Raw genomic sequence first — 16,196 nt, 5'->3', positions numbered from 1 at the left:
AGCATCTGTGTTGTAGTTCGTACCAGCGCGCGTGGTGAAGTTGGATTTGCGGATCGCTTATTGTATCGAGCTTGAAACACAATCCGAGCCGTTCTGACACCGCGGATGTGTCTGTGTTGTGTATGGATGTGAAGACATTCTCTTTACATCGAGCGATGCGTTTCTGTCGTCTCTGACATCTTTTACGGGGATGTATGCAAATATCATCGCGCTTGTTTTTATGTACATTTCGCTGATTCGACTGGAGATGAATTGACGGTACTCGCGCCTTATTGTAGTGAAGATCCTGAGGATTTCGGAGGAATAAATGCTTATATTGCCAGAATAATCTGTAACCGTTTGTATTTTTTGGAATTTTTGGAGTTGAGTTCTTTACAGTTTTTTTTTATAGCTAGTTTGAGGAGCCAAACTGTGCTTCATGTGGTGATATATAACTTTACAGGCTTTATTCAAGTCAGAAATATGATTTATTATGACTGAATCAATCTGAATACACCTTACATCAAACGAACGGGTTAAATCGAGTAGAAATAGGACCCATTTAACTTTAAATTGCACAAACTTGCAAAATAACCATCATGAAGATGTTGTATGGATCGTTGTAACTGCTTTTAGCATCTATATAGTGTCACTAGGTCCATCTATGCACCTCCTCATAAAGATCAGCTGACCATCTAAGGGCGTGAAGTTCTTCCATCCTTCTAAATATCTGAGAGCTTTTAAACTTCAAGAAACATGGATATTAAAACGGAGTCTGAAGACAATCTGGACTGCGACCAGCCCGCGCCCATTGAAGTTTTCGCCAGCAGGTCCACGCTCCATGGCATCTCGCACATGTTCAGTTATGAACGCCAGTGCATCAAACGATGCATCTGGATAATGTTTTTCATGGGTTCGTTTTCGTTCCTGGTGCTTGTTTGCGTGGACCGCATCAAGTTTTACTTCCAGTACCCCCATGTCACCAAGCTGGACGAGGTCACGGCACCAATGATGGCGTTTCCCGCCATTACCTTCTGCAACCTGAACTCTTTCCGCTTCGGCCGCGTGACGCGCAACGACCTGTACCACGCGGGCGAGCTGCTCGCGCTGTTAAACGGCAGGTGAGTTGTGTATCCAGTTAAACACATTTTAAAAGGAGAAAATGAGAAGGACAATGGTTGTTTAATAACAGCCACAGAACAAACCTGTTACTCGAGAGATTTTACTCAGATGTGTTTGTCTCAGATATGATTCGTTTCTGTGGCAAGTTAGTAACCCTATAATTGAATCCACGTGCGTTATTATTGTTGTTGGTGGTGGGACAATACATCACGACTATATTATTCTTACGTTTTTAGAAAAATATTTAAAAACTAAAGAGTGCACCAAGAAACATTGGTTTTAATGAAAGGTAACGTAAACAGAAATGTAGTGACCACTAACGGTTGTCGCCATTTTCTTTGATTTTATGTGAAGCCACAACTGTCAAGCTCTAGAACTTAATTCAGGGAACATGTAAGCAGTTTTATAGAAGCTAATACTTTTGTTAATTCTGGCAAAATATCGCACCATGGACCCAGAGATTGTTTCTTCATTTAGTTCCCTATTTGAGCTTTTCATAGTTTTTCTGTTATAATTTATGAGGACCAATTGTAAGCTCAAAGACCCCAAAAGATTTGTTTGGATATGTTAAAGGTTATATTTTGAATAATATATATTCTGAGTTATTATAGCCTACATACTTACATATTACACCAAGTTTAGGGAAGCATATATGTTATATTTGTCAACCAATGTTGTGGTTCCATAACATTTGATAAGGTTTGTCTCAACAGTGTCTGATTGAGAACTTATAAGAAACGATTTTGCCTTTTATTTACTCTGGTTTACTTTTGTGGCATTTCATATTTGAGCTTTTTTTCTGAGCTAATTGGAGGTGGTATTTGAAAGATTTTGTATTTGTTGAAGCTTATATTTTGAATATTACACTATTTAATATTACTCAGATGGTTTTGAAAAGCAGTCTCCTAGCAAACACATGGAAACCGAAATGATCTTTGGTTGTTGACTTGACAGAGATAAATTATCTGTTTTATCTCAAGTCTGTATGATTCTCTGAAGTCTGACTATTGTTTGTCAGAATTTGACTGTAGTCATACACTCTTTGTAATTCAATCCAAATCGGTATTTTAGCTTTGATGGGAGTTGAAAACATAAGCTGTAAACATTCTGCCTCGTTGAAAATGAGAGGAGAGTTAGAAGGTTGACTTGCCTGTCTGCAAATGAAAAATGATTTCATCCCCTCAGGTGTTGAAAGCCCCAGCAAGGAATGAAGTGAATCATCATTGATTCGATGTAACTGATAACACCATGTGTTGTGCTTGTGGCCAAAGTGCAGCCATTAGAGAAGCAGAAGTTCTGCTCTGAGTTTGGGTTCTTTTCTCAGGACTGTGATTGTCATTCTGCGGTCGGAGCCGCTCCAGAACTCATTGAACACATCAGTGTCTCTATTGGCAGTACAATCTGTCTCATCGCTTTTCAATAACAACACATTTGGCAGGAATGAATAATTAATGTCAGGTTTAGATTTTCATTGAAAAGTCACGCTCAACTAATATTCACCTGGCTAGATTACCTTTTGGACGTATATTGCATTTGAAGGCTTTCTGGTGTGCTGTTTATTCATGAATAAACCGCTCATATGTCAGTTCCAGATTGAAGCTACATGCCTGTTCTTTGGCATTTTGGTTTGGTCTGTTCATATAAGCATTTAGGGTTCTGAAATGAGCCAAGTTTGGGGTCAAAACAAACATAAGACTTTGGGTGAGGTTCTAGCAAGTGGAATGTGGCTGTTAATTTATGTTTATGCTCTTGAGTGTAGATTTTGGTGTCTTGTGGAGACACAATGAGATCTTTTTCTCAGAAGAATCATCTTACACGAAGAGGACAGAAAACATCTCCACTTACTCCCCATTTAACCTCACTGTTGTGTAGGAGAAATATTTGAGATATTTTTCTATCCTGAAATAATTTCAGTGTTAGTTGAGTAACATATAAGGCATAGAATAACTTTTAGTTAGCTCATCAGTCTGTTGTTTGCATATTTTCCTCTATAAAGGCATCGCTGAGGTAACGTGACTACAGATAGCACATAGCAACCAACTGGAACCCAATTGCCATGGGAACTGGGAGAGCATCTAGGCAAAGTTTCCACTACTAACTCCTTGCTTGCAAACACAGCCAACTATTTGACTCAATGACCAATCAGATGAACAATTTGCATACTATATTTCCTAAATAGTATATAAGATTAGGGTAAAAGCAATCCACATAGAAGCAGCAATTTGGGTTCCCCAAAGAACAATTTTTTTCTTAGTGTGAAGAACATTTTAAAAATCTAAAGAGCCTCTCTCTCTCTTTTTTTTGCTGTAAAGAACCTTTTATGGAATGGAAAGTTTCCTTAGATGTTAAAGGTTCTTCATGGAACCACTGATGCCAGTAAACAACCTTGGTTTTTGAGGGTGTTTACACGACAACAATGTACTTAAAATGGAGAAGTTGTTCCTTGTGTTTTTGAGAAGTTTTGCATAGAGATGACAGTGTTGTCAAATAGATCCCTGTTCACACGGATCCATGAAAACGAGTAAACACTCTGGCTTATTCATGCCAGGCCAGTAGTTGGTGATGTCATTTTGTAAAGATACACGCACCTGCACACATACCTATAGACTGAACAAGTAATATGCATGCGCGTGACATCACAGTTTTCACAATTTTGACGGTCGATCCGTGTGAATCATATGGCGCTTTTCCACTGCGTGGTACGACTCTGCACGGCACGGCTCGGCTTGGTTTGCGTTTCCACTGCAGTTTAGTATTGCTTTAGAGTGGGCAGGATTATTCACATGTCGATATATTTGCGCCGCCACTACTGCCGCGACTCCTAAAAAAACGTTTTCATTCCGCGTCGACTCATCAAACTCTCGCTGGATCCGCTCCTCTGCTATCAACAAGAGGAACGTCTGTACTTCCTCAACAGACCTTCAGACTTTTTTTGTTAAAAAAAGGTGAGCTCGGTCAAAACAGTTGCGTTCGATCCTTCTGGCTGTGCTGATTTAAAACTAGCGGTTCTGTTGTGTTTGTGTCACAAGTTCAGTGACGAAGGTAGTGACGATTCTCTCCGGCCAATCAGTAATCAGTAGTTTTGGTAACAGTACGGTTGACTTGGAACCTCAACTGAGGTGGTACTAAAAAAAGAAGCTCAAAGTGGGCGGAGCGGGCCGTCACCATCTTGGCAGCGCGTTACCACGCGTCACTCCCGGATAATTGAAAATGGGCAAAAAGGCGGGAGCTGATTGCTGAAGCCACGCCCACCTAGCTCAACGGCAGTGTCAGCAACGGCAATCCACCTGTCACTCAAGTGGCCACGCCCTTAATTATGCAGAACTTTAACGCTTAAACGGATGAGTTATAAAAAAATTCACCCCCCTCACAGTTGTCAAACTTTAAACTCGTGATTTTAAATTATGCTTTAAATTTTGCCCGCTGTCATATTCATGTCATTTTCTGTGTGTGCTGTATGTAAAATGAGTGTTACCTTGGCTTTATTTGAAAAAATTATTAATGCACAAACTTTTCAGAATACTGAGTGCCCTGTTGGTTACAGTGTTTACTTCCTTTTTAATTATAGTTTTATTAAATATTTATTTATTTGTGAAAAATACTTTGTCATCTAAAGTATAAGTATGTTTATTTAACACATTTATATTTAATCAATTTTCAAATGATTTCGTATTTCTTAAATATTAATTAAAATAAAAAAAATTATATCGGCTTTATATCGGTCATCGGCCACCCTGCTTTCCAAGATATCAGCATCGGCATCGGCTGTCAAAAAACCAATAACAGTCGACCACTAATTCTGAGTGGCCTAATGTTGACATGTGGTTGCTAAGGTGTTCTGTGAGGTTTTAGTGTGTTGCTAAAGGCGTTCTGTGTGACACTTATGTTGCTATGTGGTTGCCAAAATGAGTGTTTTTCTTTGTTGCTGAGGTGTTTTTTTTCCATCATGTTGCTAAGGCGTTCTGAATGGATTTTATCGTGTTATACAGTTGCTAAGTTGATCTGAGTAGTTTTAGTGTTTTGCTATGTGGTTGCTAAGGCCTTTATTATGTTGCTATGCAGTTGCTGAGGTGGTCTTAGTGAGTTGCTATGCTGTCGCTAAGGCATTCAGAAGGGCTGTCATCATGTTGCTATGTGGTTGCTGAGGCTTTCTGAGTGGTTTTAGCATGCTAGGGTGTTTTTTTTCTTGGTTGCTAGGTGGTTGCTTACTGTCCTAAGCCAAAAAAAAAAAATCCTAATAAGTCATCAAGATATGGTTCTGTCCCCTCCCCCCTTTTTTACCATCTGTTTGGTGAAATAATTTTTGAAAGACTGCAGCCGTAAATGTGATTACTAGTAGTAGTGATGCTGTATTTATTAAGCGGTGCAGTGTAGTGAGGTCATGTGATTACTGTGATTATCTTCTAATTGCAGCTATTCTGAAACATTTGTCACTATATACTATGCACTACTTTTATTAAATAGTAGGAATTGTACAATCTCTCTATTGTGCAGTGCAGTATTTAAGATGACGTGACCTGAAAGAGTCTGGATGTCAGTCAGTGACATTCAGATCATCTAATGCTCTAAGGTCTTTTAAAGCGCCTCACTCATCTTCAAAGATCGTTGGATCTGTGTGAAATGAGATCAGTTGAGCTGCGTTTCTTTCAGATTTTGTCTCTCTTTCAGACTTGTCTTTGTCGAGGTTAAACACCCAGAGCATTTCAGTTGATTTATCTACTTGTTTGCTGACAAACAATCAACTAACACCGAAGTTAATTTCTGCCTATTTTATTGCTTAATTAGTTCTATTCATTCCACCAGCCAAGTGGAATATTTAACAGGTGAATGATTAATGCTGGTGGACTTGAAGGAGCAAATCTGTATATTAAAAAGTTCAGGGAATAAAAGGCAAAGAAAAAATATGAAATGACTAGAGCGTGTAGAGTCAGAAAGCGGACAGATTTCATGTTCAAGCTTCAGAGATGGTCCATGATCTCTAAGACCTCAAACACTTCCTATGTAAGTGCATGAGCGCAAATGCTTTTAGCTATGCTAGCTCAAATGCGCATGATGTTTTGTTTTGAAATATATTAGAATGCAATTTGTAATTCAACTCAAGTGTGTTGTCAGTGCCGCCACGAGGGACGCAACATTAGCATAAACTGTCTTCTTCTACAGTCAGTTTTCGCTTTCAGCTCAATTATTGTCATGAAAGAGCAACAGTTTCTTCTGTTGAGAATCTTATTGAGAAAGTTAGTGAAAGTCAGTTTATATCCAGCATCCAGAATAGTAATACATTGAAACTCTATCACCCTCTTTAAGTACTTTGTCACCATAACTATTTACTAGAATAACTAGAATTATTTGTGTAGTATATGAAGTTTATTAATATTAAATTGTAAATTAATATTATATTTTATTATTTTGTAATAAATATATTAATTAATTAAAATTATTATAATATTCAAATGTATATTTATTACAAAATAATAAAATAGAATAGAATTAATATTGTTTTAATATTCTAATTAATACATTTTATTATGATTTATTACATATAAATAATAATGATAATACAATAATATTAGTAATATAATTATACTATAAAATAATATTAATTAGTTGTAATATTATAATTATAGAAATGGATATATACACTCACACAGTAATTATATAATGCATATTATATTATTAATGATAATAAAATAATATTAGTAATATAATTATACTATAAACTAATATTAATTAATAATAAATAATAATAAATAATTCCTTCAAGCCATTTCTCCTGCAGTTGTAAGAATCATAAAATCACTTTTACGGACTTTTAAATTAACTGTTCCCTGCTGGTGGAATGACCTGCCCAACTCAATCCCAGCAGCTGAGTCCTTAGCCATCTTCAAGAATCGGCTAAAAACATATCTCTTCCATCTTTATTTGACCCACTAACTCTAGCACTCTCTATTCTAATTCTATTCTAAAAAAAACTGACTTTTTTACAGACAGATGCCTACAAAACCACCACTGGCTCTGCACCCCTTTACCTAAATTCATTACTTCAGAATTATGTGCCCTCTAGAAGCTTGCGTTCTGCAAGTGAACGTTGCTTGATTGTGCCATCCCAAAGAATCATAAAATCACTTTTACGGACTTTTAAATTAACTGTTCCCTGCTGGTGGAATGACCTGCCCAACTCAATCCCAGCAGCTGAGTCCTTAGCCATCTTCAAGAATCGGCTAAAAACATATCTCTTCCATCTTTATTTGACCCACTAACTCTAGCACTCTCTATTCTAATTCTATTCTAAAAAAAACTGACTTTTTTACAGACAGGCCTTTTTGACTTGCACTCTATTCATTTGCTGCTTGTTTTCTTAAAAAAAAAAAAACTAACTCTAGCTTTCTAATCTTTTTGTATTCTATCTGTTTTTCTTTTCATTTATTATACAATTAACAAAAGCAAAAAAGACCTAACACTTGCTTGCTCTATTCTTTTTCTATTCGATCTGTTTTCTTTTTATTTATTATATTATTTAAAAACCCTTGCTACGTGTACTGCGTTAAGTTAACTGAGACTTGTTATAGCACTTGTATATCATTGCTCTTTTGTTGGTTTTGATTGCTTCCATTGTCCTCATTTGTAAGCGTCTGCTAAATGACTAAATCTAATCTAAATCTATATTAGTAAAATAATATATGAATAATAATATATAGTATATTATATTAAATGAATAATCAATTAATAATTACATTATAATTTATATAATAAGATTTATATTTAGATATTTATATACGGACACGTATACAAATATACAGTACATGTGTAAGTATATAGATACATTTAATCCTTTGAATAATATATATCAAAGATGTGTGATGTGACACATAGTTTGATTTGGCAGCATCTAATCTACTAATGTTTTGTGATTTGGATGGGGGAAAAAATGACACCAGAGAAAAGAGATGTGAAGTGTTTGAAAGCGAGTCTGTTTTCATACCTCAGTTGTTCCTCGGTGCAGATCTAAGAACTGATGGACAACAGCAGGACATCGTTCGATTCCCTCCATCAGCCTGAGCTGTTACAAAATGACTTTGCAGCTGTGAATCAGTGCGGCCAAAGATCTGTGGGACGTGAACTCATCCACCTGAACACATTCCCACAAACACATCTATGTACATAATTCGACTTCACCCGGGGGAAAAAAGCAATTCCCCGTGCTGCGCTGACGGGATATTTTTGGCCTATCGATCCAGTGTTCTGTTTTGCCTGAGGCTCAGTAAGAGAGAACCGCTGCACAACATATTAGAATGTCACTAGAACAATCTCAATTTTCCAGCACAAAGAATCGCGAGCGCGACCCCCGCCCGTCAGCATGTTCTCGATTACACACAGCTGGGGGCTTTCCAAAACGTAGCATGAAATGTTCTCGTCCACATGTGGCCTCATCGTTTTTAACATACTAAACCAGTTTTCTGTCTGGCTCTTTTGCTGAATTGAGCTGTGAATGTTTTAGATAGCCTTCATATGCAATTAAATCTATTTACTTAACTCTGTATTGTAAATGTATTGTATTTGATATGCAAATTTTTAAAGGCCCGTTCACACCAAGGATAACTATAACGATAAAGATATAGTTTTAAAAATCGTCCTAAACTTAAAATAATAGCAGAGTCACACTACAGCTATAACGATAACTTTTAGAACATTTTTGTTCCAGCCGCTGAATAATAAAAACATTGACAGCCAATTAGAATCCATCCTGCTTTAAGAACTCAATCATTTAAAGGGGCAGGCGACATAAAAGCAGTGCACTCTGATAATAAACAAAACGTTATTATGCGCTGGTGTGAACACTAAAATAGTTAGCCGCCTTGGTGTGAACGGGCCTTAAGGCCTCTAAATTATCAGCAGGATTAAAACTTTGCTGAAAAACTTTGAATCTAATTCATGCCTTCTGCAATCTGATTGATAGTTCATACTACTTTTAGCAAGTACGCTGAAAACAGTTTGTTGTAGAAAGAGTTTTCAGTTGGAAATTGCTGACAAGTTTCACAATTAATTACAAAGAACCTGCAAGTAACACATTGAATGAAATGACATTTTGAAGTATAAAAACTGAAATAGTATTTTCTTGTAAAATGTACTCTAGTAGTCTCCTTTATTTACAACTTCAGAGTTTGCATAAAAAAGTGTTCTTAGTACGTAAAAGCATGTTCAAAAATCATAGATTTTATTAAATAGTAATACGTTTCTTCACCATCTTCTACATTTAACATAAAATCAAGGCGGGACAAATAATATTAACCAATAATATCAATACCAATAACAGACACTTTTCTCAATCCAATAAAATTCCAAATCCAAAATCAAGTTCCGCCTCCATTATTTTGCACAAAATATTTGAACTCAGAAATGCATTGCATTATGTTATGCATTGAGTTAAATGTGTTGTGGATATTGTTACTTTCAGTTTATTTTATCACGTTGTAATTGGAAAGGCGGTCGCACACCGGACGAGAAGTGCAGCGCCACGTCTCGCCGCATCTAGAACAATTCGTACAACAAGTACAAAAAACAACGTAGCTGTGCGCCGCGGACAGATGCCAAATGGCTCCGCCGGTGTGCGTACACTCAGAAAACAATGTGTTTGAATTTTTAAGACGTGACGCGATGCTGCGCTTCTCGTCCGGTGTGCGACCGTCTGAAGGTTACGTATAGCACAATGCATTGTGGGTTTATTATCCAGCATCTTTTGAATTTTTGTTTTTGCGACATTTTTGCAAATATAGTCGATCATCATAAAAAACGTGGATACTGTGCACAGTATGCATACTACATTGTGCAAAAATGTTCTCCTTGAATGTAATTAGTCAGCATTATTTTAATATTATTTTAAATAATATACCTCTGTTCTGATTGGTTGCAAACTCCTGGCATTTGAAACATCCATTTGGTTTATTTGCAAATAATTGACAATTCTCCGCAATGTTACTTCCTGTTGCCATGCGGTGAAAAGCCAGTCGTGTTGCTGCTGCGGTAAGAGACAAGGTGTAGCGACCGAGAGCCGAGGGGGCTTCAAAGGGATTGGAGGGCTGACAAGCGGAAGCAATTAACTTGTGTCTCATAAAGCCATGTGATAAACAAGGATTTATCCCCATGTAATTAGCAATGTTTGTGAAACCGTGCCGGTTCTGTGTTGATATACAGGCCCCGCTGTGCTCACCGGCTCTCTGTCATTTCGCGCCTTTGCGTCTGGGAAATGCTCCTGTGATGCTTCGCAGCCTGGAAACGGTAACATTATTGTTGAGAGAGTTTAACAGAGCAGGTGGAAGAGCAGAACAGGATGGCCTTGTGGCTAAAAGGCTTATTTGTTGACAGAACGGATGGTTTCAGAGTGTTAGCATGGTTGGATGGATAGTTCACCCAAAAATGAAACTTGTGTCATGATTTTCTCACCCTCATGCCATTCCAAACCTGTATGTGTTTCCTTTGTTGAACATAAAAGAAGATATTTTGAAGAATGTGGGTAAGGAAACTGGTCCCTATTGACTTGCATAGTATGGGAGAAATACTATGGAAGTCAATGGGGACCGGAAATTTTTCAAAATATATTCCTTTGTGTTCGACAGAAGAAGGAAACTCACACAGGTTTGAAGTAATTTAAGGGTGAGTAAATTGTATTTTGGATGTTAGTCTTCAGGATGATTGTGTGCTGGTTTCCTATCAGGCTTTTAGCTAGCCACCTATCAGCAACTTTACATTCTAACCTGGTTAAACCAGATGTAGTTGGTGCACTACCTAGACTGGCATCTAAACCCGTTTGACTTACTTTTTTTTACTGTGAAACACAAAAGAAGATATTTTAAAGAAAATCAATGAAAGTCAATGGGGTCCAAAAACATAATTAAACCCCATTGACTTTTACTGTTTTTTTTTTTTTTTTTTCGTTTTTGGGTGAACTATCCCTTTAAGTTGCATGAAAACTAACGCAGTTGGTTGTGTTTTGGATACTAGTTTTCAGTATAATGGTGTGCTGGTTTCCCAACAGACTTTCAGCTACATGTAGCTAAACAAGCAACTTTACCTTCTAACCTGGTTAAACCAGACGTAATTAGTCCACCGGCACCAAAACAGCATTTAAATGGACAATTCACACCAAATGATGCTTTGGTCATCATTTACCACCCTTATGTTGTTCGTAACCTGTTTGTGACAGACTTTCTAAAATGAAACGTAAAAGAAGATATTTTGAAAAATATAATTGAAAGTCAAAGGGGTCCAAAAACAACATTGGACCCCATTGACTTTCCCTGTTTGGGGGGGGGTCCTCTTTAACTAGCATAAATCATCCTGGACTTACAAGAAAATTCAAGTTTCGAAATGACTTTTATGTAAATGCAGATCCTAATTATGTACATTTGTTAGCTCAGATTGCACTTTAATGTACAGCGTTTACGTGCGCTGCGTGTGTTTACCGCTTTAACACACAGCCAAACTGCACAATGGGAGAAATTCCTTCTCTGGTTTATTTAAAACAAGTTGTTTGCTTCCAGAATAACACCAGCATTGTGAGAGACTCTTACTTTAAATCTCTTGGAAGACTTTTGAGACTTCCCAAACGGTTCATTCTCAGAGTTAATGCACAATATCGGCGCATTTGTTGCGGCGTGACGTTTAATCAAGCCGCGTCACGTCTCCTGTAAGCTGAGAAGTCTCTTTGAGGAAAACCAACGTTTATTCTGTGCTGAGAGAGCGATGAGGAAGGTGCTCTGTCGTTTGTTATACCATCTTTGGAAAATTAAAGTGCTTATGGCCCATAATCCAATTGCGCCTTTCCCAACCCCACTTACAGAGCTTCACGCTGATTACTTTAGGGAGTTCTGGCAGGGCAATATTAAAACTTTACACACACATACACACACAGAGCAGCCACCGAGGGAGTAGATACAGAAACATCCTAACTCAGTTGGAGTTCCTGGCGGCATCTGCTTCCTGTTGCCATCATCAAAACGTGAGTCCGAATGAAGTGAGTCTTGTGAGAGAATGAAGACTCACAAGAGCAGGAGAAGGTGCAGGATCCTTGAAGAACCATGTGACAAAGGCAAGACACTACAGACAAAACCATTGTTTTTTCAGTGGTCAGTTTTGAGATTTTGGGCCATTTATCTTCTAAAATACAAATTCAAGTGTTTTGTTTTAGACTTTATCTTTTTGCGTCTATAGATTTAAATTACAGTACATATATTTAAAGGCCGTTTGTCAAAAACAAATTCTGTTGCATCAGTGATGTAAAATTCAGTAGTTCTTGTGTTTTTTGTTGGATCATGTTTGAATGTGCTGAATCATTAATTTTCAAAGGTTAGCGACATATATTTAGGTTCGTTGTTCATCTTATGACTTGAAATATAGTGCAAAAGTCATATGGACTACTGTAATGATGCTTTTATGGTGTTTTTTTTTTAAGGTTCCCGCTCTGAATTGCAGCTAAACATTTCCTTTTGTGTTCCATTTTTGGCAATCGATCAGCTTTAAAATTTGCAACATTTAGGTGTGCGAATATCAATAATCCTCCAATCTCCCATAATATTCAAATAACAGTACAGTGAAGCATGAACACTTTCATTAGTTGACTGGAAAATAAAGTAATAAACTTGTGGATCACTTCAAGACCATCTAATGAAGCAGTATCTAAATGCTAAGCTTTCAATATTGACTCAAATAGTCTAGCTTTGAACTCACTTTCTCACACTGCTTTGTAAATAACCATATTCTCAGTCTAACAGAGAGAAATAGCACTCCACTCACGCTCACAGGTAGGCCTCGCTCATCCAAGCGCTAAGTGAACTGCTCCCAGCAGGCATTTAATAAGAGAGCTGTAACAGGCCACAGGTCGAAATTCAATATTCTCTAAAGGTGAATAAATCACGGATCACAGATCCATGCCAGATCTCGATGTGGGCTTACTTAGAGCCGGAAAATATCCACCCGTCGAAGGCGAGATGGTGAAGCCGGTGGTCTTAAATTGAGTTAACCTTGAGCTGTGGTCAGTTTTACAGAGCTGTCGTTCTTCTCGGTGCCTATTATTAGCAAAGCGAGATATAAAGGTGAGGCTAGCAGGTTCTCCGGTAAGCAACGGCAAAGTCCCTTTCAAGGAAAGTCTGTTCACTCTGCGGCCATATTTGCACCCCCTAGTATAGTAAAAAAAAAAACTGACTCATGTTATAATTTATATAACTAACATATATAAATGTTAGTTATAGAAATACATTTAAAGAAATAAATTAACTGTTTGTTTTGGTAATCTTTCATCAAAATGAAACTGAAATATCAAGATGCAAGTCAAAATAATAATGATAATAGTCAAAATTGACTTGGTTAATATACGTATGTTACAGGTGTTATTGTGTAACGTTTCATCTGTTATTTTAAAGAAAAAAAAACATTTGTCTTCATAATCTGTCATCAGAATTAAATATCAAGATGCAAGTCAAAATAGTATTAATTAGTATTAGTTATTAATAATTAGTATTATTAGTCAAAATCAAAAATGACTATTTACGTCTTATTGTTATTTATGATTTATGAATCAAATAAAGCCCTGCACGTCATTTTGCTTTGATAAACTGTAGTTGTGAAGTGAAACGGCATGTGAATGAAGTTTCATGTTGATTTGAAATATGGCTGTCTTTTTTAAATTAAAATGATTTGGTTTGAAGGGAATGATTAACAAGCCACTTATGAAATTCCAGCTAATGAGATCTACTTCAAGCTTGACGAATTCCACAGCTAATTGACGTTATTTTTCTGACTTGTGGTGATTAATAGCGAGGGCCCCAAACAGGAAGTTCCTCCTGTCATGTGATGCTCCTCCCCTACAATAAACACAAGATGTTCTCATAGCGTCATGCATGTACATGTGAAACTGTGATGCTATGATGAGAAGAAGAAAAGACTGTTTGTGGTAAAAATCTGAATGTGTTTTCTAATGCGATGTTAGTTTTTATTGAGATAAAAGAAATCGAGTCTATAATAGAGCTATGTTAATCAGAGAGCAGTATTAGTGGTGTACTTCATGATGTTCCAGTCTGTGGTGTGTTTAATTCAGGCCCAGCAGCTCTGCGTGAGAATGTTTGTTTTGGAGATTAACCGGCGTAATCGACATTGAAGATGTGATATGTCAACTACCGCAGATTATCATACTCAACATCAGTTTAGCACTGCAGAAATGTTATGTATTTTAAAACCAATCACACAATCACAGAAAATTTTATTTTTTTAGGCGTTGCTCTTATGGATTCTCAGTTATTTATAAACATTGTCTGAAATGATTCTTCTTATATTTCTTTGGAGAAATAAAATAGACAATGCAGTTGTCATAGAGCAAGAGTATATATGGCTATAAAATGAACGTGGAGAGCATTGAATAGCTCGGATCATTTGATGAGATGCTTGAGTTCATAATGAGATATCTCACTTTTGATTGCAGACAAATCCGAGATCTCTTCTGAAACTTATTTGATATTTACTAGGGTCTTAGGAGAAACTTCTGAGATGCAGGAGGCTTCTGTTAAAATCTCCATTTGCTCTTAAAAATAATCAACAATAATTATATAATAAATTTTAACACATTTTCAGCTATATTTTACTTTAACGTTTTTAATCTATTTTATGAGAATGATTAAAAATCATTCAGAAAGAAATACACAAATATTTTATTATTTATTCATTCATTCAGCAGACTATAATTACCTCCTCATTTGCCTTATATTAATGAATTTTATTTATTAAATCACCATGTTAGAGTGAAATAGAGTATTAATACACTTATCATAATGTTAATATAATTAATGTTAACATTATTAAAATAAATGTACTATTGTATTATGGTTTTTAATATTATTTATGTTAATATAATTGTAAATATTAATAGCATTATTTTTATGTACTTTTATTATAATTAAGATTTTTTTCCCCCCTACATTAACCAATGATTTACTCATGGACGAGGATATTTTCAGCTATATTTTACTTTAACGTTTTTAATCTATTTTATGAGAATGATTAAAAATCATTCAGAAAGAAATACACAAATATTTTATTTATTATTTATTCATTCATTCAGCAGACTTTATAATTACCTCCTCATTTGCCTTATAATATTAATGAATTTTATTTATTAAATCACCATGTTAGAGTGAAATAGAGTATTAATACACTTATAATGTTAATATAATTAATGTTAACATTATTAAAATAAATTTACTATTGTATTATGGTTTTTAATATTATTTATGTTAATATAATTGTAAATATTAATAGCATTATTTTTATGTACTTTAATTATAATTAAGATTTTTTTTCCCCCTACATTAACCAATGATTTACTCATGGACGAGGATCTTCAGCAACATCCAAACACTTGAGACTCTAATTTATACACACACACACACACACACTGAGGGAGGTCTGCGATTAGGGCAGGCGTACAATGGGAGCCCGTCAAGTGCTCTTGTCGTGGTCAGTGTGGACTCAGAACTGTCCTGAACTGACAGCGGCACAGACTAAGAGGATAATGGGCTGGGAGTGAGGCGGGGACGGCGCTCTCTGTGTGTGCTGTCATGCCTGCGTTTCGATGTCTCTGTCGAGCCAGTCTGTCCTTCTGTCTCACTACCTCCATTAATCTTTTACTTTGTGCTGCAGCAGCGGGAGAAAACCTGCCTGACAGCTCGTCTGTGCGGCGAGAGGTTCGAGGAAAGAGCAACAGAAGGACGCTGATGGTCTGACGGAAATGAAACCCCCACCTTCAAACTGACTTATTCACACCTGTTTGCTCTCATAAACACCATATGATATGACGTTCTTACGTGTCAGAGACTAAACATGTTTTGCTAATTTTATTAAATTAACATGTCACAATATGACTTTATCCAATCTTGTAAATAATATAGTGCATGTCAGTTACATGAAAGAGTGATTTTTAGTACGAGATTTCAATCTGGCAACCCCATGTCTATCTCCATATCAGCGAGCGGAAGCTGCGGTCACGCCGTTAATGCCCGGTTCAGACTACACGATTTTAGCCCGATTTTGCCACGATTTGCTTGACGTAGGGT

The 16,196-nt window shown here is 36.5% G+C and overlaps 1 protein-coding gene across 1 annotated transcript in view; it reads left to right on the top strand.

Annotated features, from left to right (window-relative positions):
- Positions 1–709: 709 nt before the first annotated feature.
- Positions 710–16,196, top strand: part of LOC107727066 (acid-sensing ion channel 1-like) — a 59,766-nt gene continuing 44,279 nt past the window's right edge. The window contains exon 1 of the mRNA XM_016536834.1: positions 710–1,100. Within this exon, the coding sequence (XP_016392320.1) occupies positions 736–1,100 (365 nt within the window). The 5' untranslated portion in view covers positions 710–735. The remainder of the gene's footprint in view (positions 1,101–16,196) is intronic.

Source organism: Sinocyclocheilus rhinocerous, unplaced genomic scaffold (assembly GCF_001515625.1).
Source record: "Sinocyclocheilus rhinocerous isolate Xijiao unplaced genomic scaffold, SAMN03320098_v1.1 scaffold2870, whole genome shotgun sequence".
NCBI classification, from domain to species: Eukaryota; Metazoa; Chordata; class Actinopteri; order Cypriniformes; family Cyprinidae; genus Sinocyclocheilus; species Sinocyclocheilus rhinocerous.
Note: the sequence above shows the minus strand (reverse complement) of the source record. Positions and strands in the feature narration are given on the sequence as shown.